General features: G+C 53.0%; 1 protein-coding gene across 1 annotated transcript in view; it reads right to left on the minus strand.

The window, feature by feature from the left end:
- The window catches only part of PRKAR2A (protein kinase cAMP-dependent type II regulatory subunit alpha), a 56,862-nt gene extending 54,345 nt beyond the window's left edge, over positions 1-2,517 (minus strand). The window contains exon 1 of the mRNA XM_027468049.3: positions 2,102-2,517. Within this exon, the coding sequence (XP_027323850.2) occupies positions 2,102-2,357 (256 nt within the window). The 5' untranslated portion in view covers positions 2,358-2,517. The remainder of the gene's footprint in view (positions 1-2,101) is intronic.
- Positions 2,518-2,608: the final 91 nt, after the last annotated feature.

The raw sequence follows: 2,608 nt of genomic DNA on the forward strand, positions 1-2,608 counted from the left end.
ACTATCATCATCACCTTTCCACACGTTCCTTACACCCTACTCTGCAGAACAGCCACATCCAGATGTCCTCTTGCTCGCATACATAAAAAGGACACAGCACAGAGATGAAACTCCAGAAGGTTCAGAGAATAAACATAAACCTGGAAGTAATTTCTTAAGTGCCACAAAAGAATGTCAGCCTTTTTCCTGGTCTAGTTAGTGTCGCTGACTCCACTGATGTGCCACTATGGCAGAAGGGGGACCACTATGGCTACACGACGATATTTGCCATGCTGCTTACTCCAACAGCCCAGAGTTTACACTAAGTTTAAGTTATTTTCCCTTTTATTACCATTTGCACTCAAAACATATGAAAAAACACAACTTATCCAAAATGTTCCCTGACTCTTAGCATGCAGATGCAGTCTAGTGAGACACTCACATTTAATATTATGCTGGAAGAAGAAACATGAAGACAACCACATTACTTGTGCAGACATCCTTCATCCAGCCAACATATGTAACTAGGTTACTTATTTAAATTAGCTTTAAATTTTCCTAATGTAGTATTTTACAAAAACACCAATTTCATCGTTATATTTAGAAATGCCCATGCAAGCATTTCTAAAACATCCATTTGACCTGTCTTTGCAACTTGAAGCTAACAATGTTGGCCCAGGAAAACAAAATGAAATTAATTGAATCTTTCCTAAGTTGTCCAAGATGAAAAAATGTGTGGTATTAGAGCCTGTCCAGTGGGATTATCTGCGACTTTTTCAGTTTGTGTGTTTTATCTATCTTTAGAAATGATCCTTTAAATACTGAGCAGTCTGTAAGTACACAGGATCTGGTCTCCCATAACAATACAGAAGTATTTTCCTGTAAAGTTCACAGAGGACAGAGATATCAGAACCTCCAACTTCATCGGTTTCTAGTTAACAACGTCTTCCATGACACCATTACGACAGAAGTCTGAAAAAACACACAGCCTTGGTAGATCATCCCACACTCTGTTAAACAATGTGGAAATTGTTTCCTTGACCCTACAGAGAAGCTCTTGCCTGCCGTTAACTAGAACACGGGACTATTCCTTCCCCGGTTCGTTGGAACCAGAAGCAGGGAACAGCGCGTTTTTGCAGATAAGGAGCACACCAACACCCACTGACAGTGCCGCCCGCCTCCAGGGCTCTGACCAGCACAAGCAACACTGCGTGGTTCTGTTAGTTCTCCCTCTGAGACAGAGAGATGACAAGCAGAAACTTGAAGCAAAGGAGCCACTTTTCAGCTTTGGAAGCGACGAACTATTTGAGAAGCTGTTTAGCACCATAAAGTTTATAAATTTCCATCTGAAAACATTTAACTCCAGAGGACTGCTTCAGCTGCCAACATTGGCCAGGAAAACATTACACTTACTTCCCAGGAGAAGACCTTTCAGAGCCTACAAGAAGAGGAGCTGATCGCGAAATAAAGTTGCCTTCGAGGACATTAAAAAATAAATAAATAAATAAAACACAGAAACCTTTGTTCGCGTTATAGGTCAAGGGCATAAGACCTACACTTGAAGTTTAGGGAAAGCGTACCTTTTCCCCCCTTCCTCTCTAAATTACCTTCTGACAAGGAGAGACTATTCAGGGGGCATTCAGGAACCGCGCTCCCACAGCCTGGGGGTGCCATGAGGCACCACTCACCAACATTTCGGGTAATTTCTCGCACCCAGGCTCAGACAGAGCCCGAATCGCGCTCAGGGTGCGAAGCACAGAGCGGGGAAGGAGCGAAAATGGAAGAAGCACAGGAGGTGAGGCCAGGCCAGCGGGGAGGCACCTCTACCTGAGGGAGCTGCAGCCGGGAGGAGCGGGCGGCTGGGAGGGTGAATTTGGGCAAGGTGTGAGGTGATTCCAGCGCCCTGAGGCACAACGAGGAGCCTCGCTCCGTCCCCAGCCGCCGAGGACACTCTCACCGCGGCGACCGGGCGGCAGCGACACCCGACAGTCGCGACAGAGCTCGCCCATCGCCTCACCGCACCGCCACGGGGGCTCGGTCACCGGGAAGGACCCCGCCGGTTACCGGGGACGGGGAGGGAGAAGGACGGGGACACCTCCCCGGGGGGGGTGGGGGGACTTACGCTCGAAGTCGTCGTCGTCGTCGTCGTCGTCGTCGTCGCGGTCGGGCTCCTCGCCGTTGGACTCGGTCTGCATGGGCTCCCCGTCGAAGCTGACCACCCTGCGGCCGCCGCCGGCCGCCTCCCGCTCGCGGGCATCCCGCAGGCGGGTGAAGTACTCGGCGGCGAACCCGACCAGGTCGGCCGGCCGGTGCCGCAGCACCTCCACGGTGTAACCCTGCAGCAGCTCGGTCAGGCCCGGCGGGATCTCGATGCTCATGGTGCCGGCGGCGGCGACGGGGGGAGGAGGAGGAGGAGAAGGAGGAGGTGGAGGAAGAGGAGAACGAGCAGGCCGCCGCCCCGCAGCCGGTTGTGACGGTGGCGGGCTCGGGGCCTCCCTCGGCGGGCGCCGCCTGCCTCCCGCCGCTCCGGTCACACACACACGGGGGGGGCCGGGCCGCGGCGGCAGCTCCCCGGGCTGCGCAGGCGCTGCGGCGGGCGCCGAGCCAGCATGGAGGCGGGCGGCCGCGC

Source organism: Anas platyrhynchos, chromosome 13, assembly GCF_047663525.1.
Source record: "Anas platyrhynchos isolate ZD024472 breed Pekin duck chromosome 13, IASCAAS_PekinDuck_T2T, whole genome shotgun sequence".
Lineage (NCBI taxonomy): Eukaryota > Metazoa > Chordata > Aves > Anseriformes > Anatidae > Anas > Anas platyrhynchos.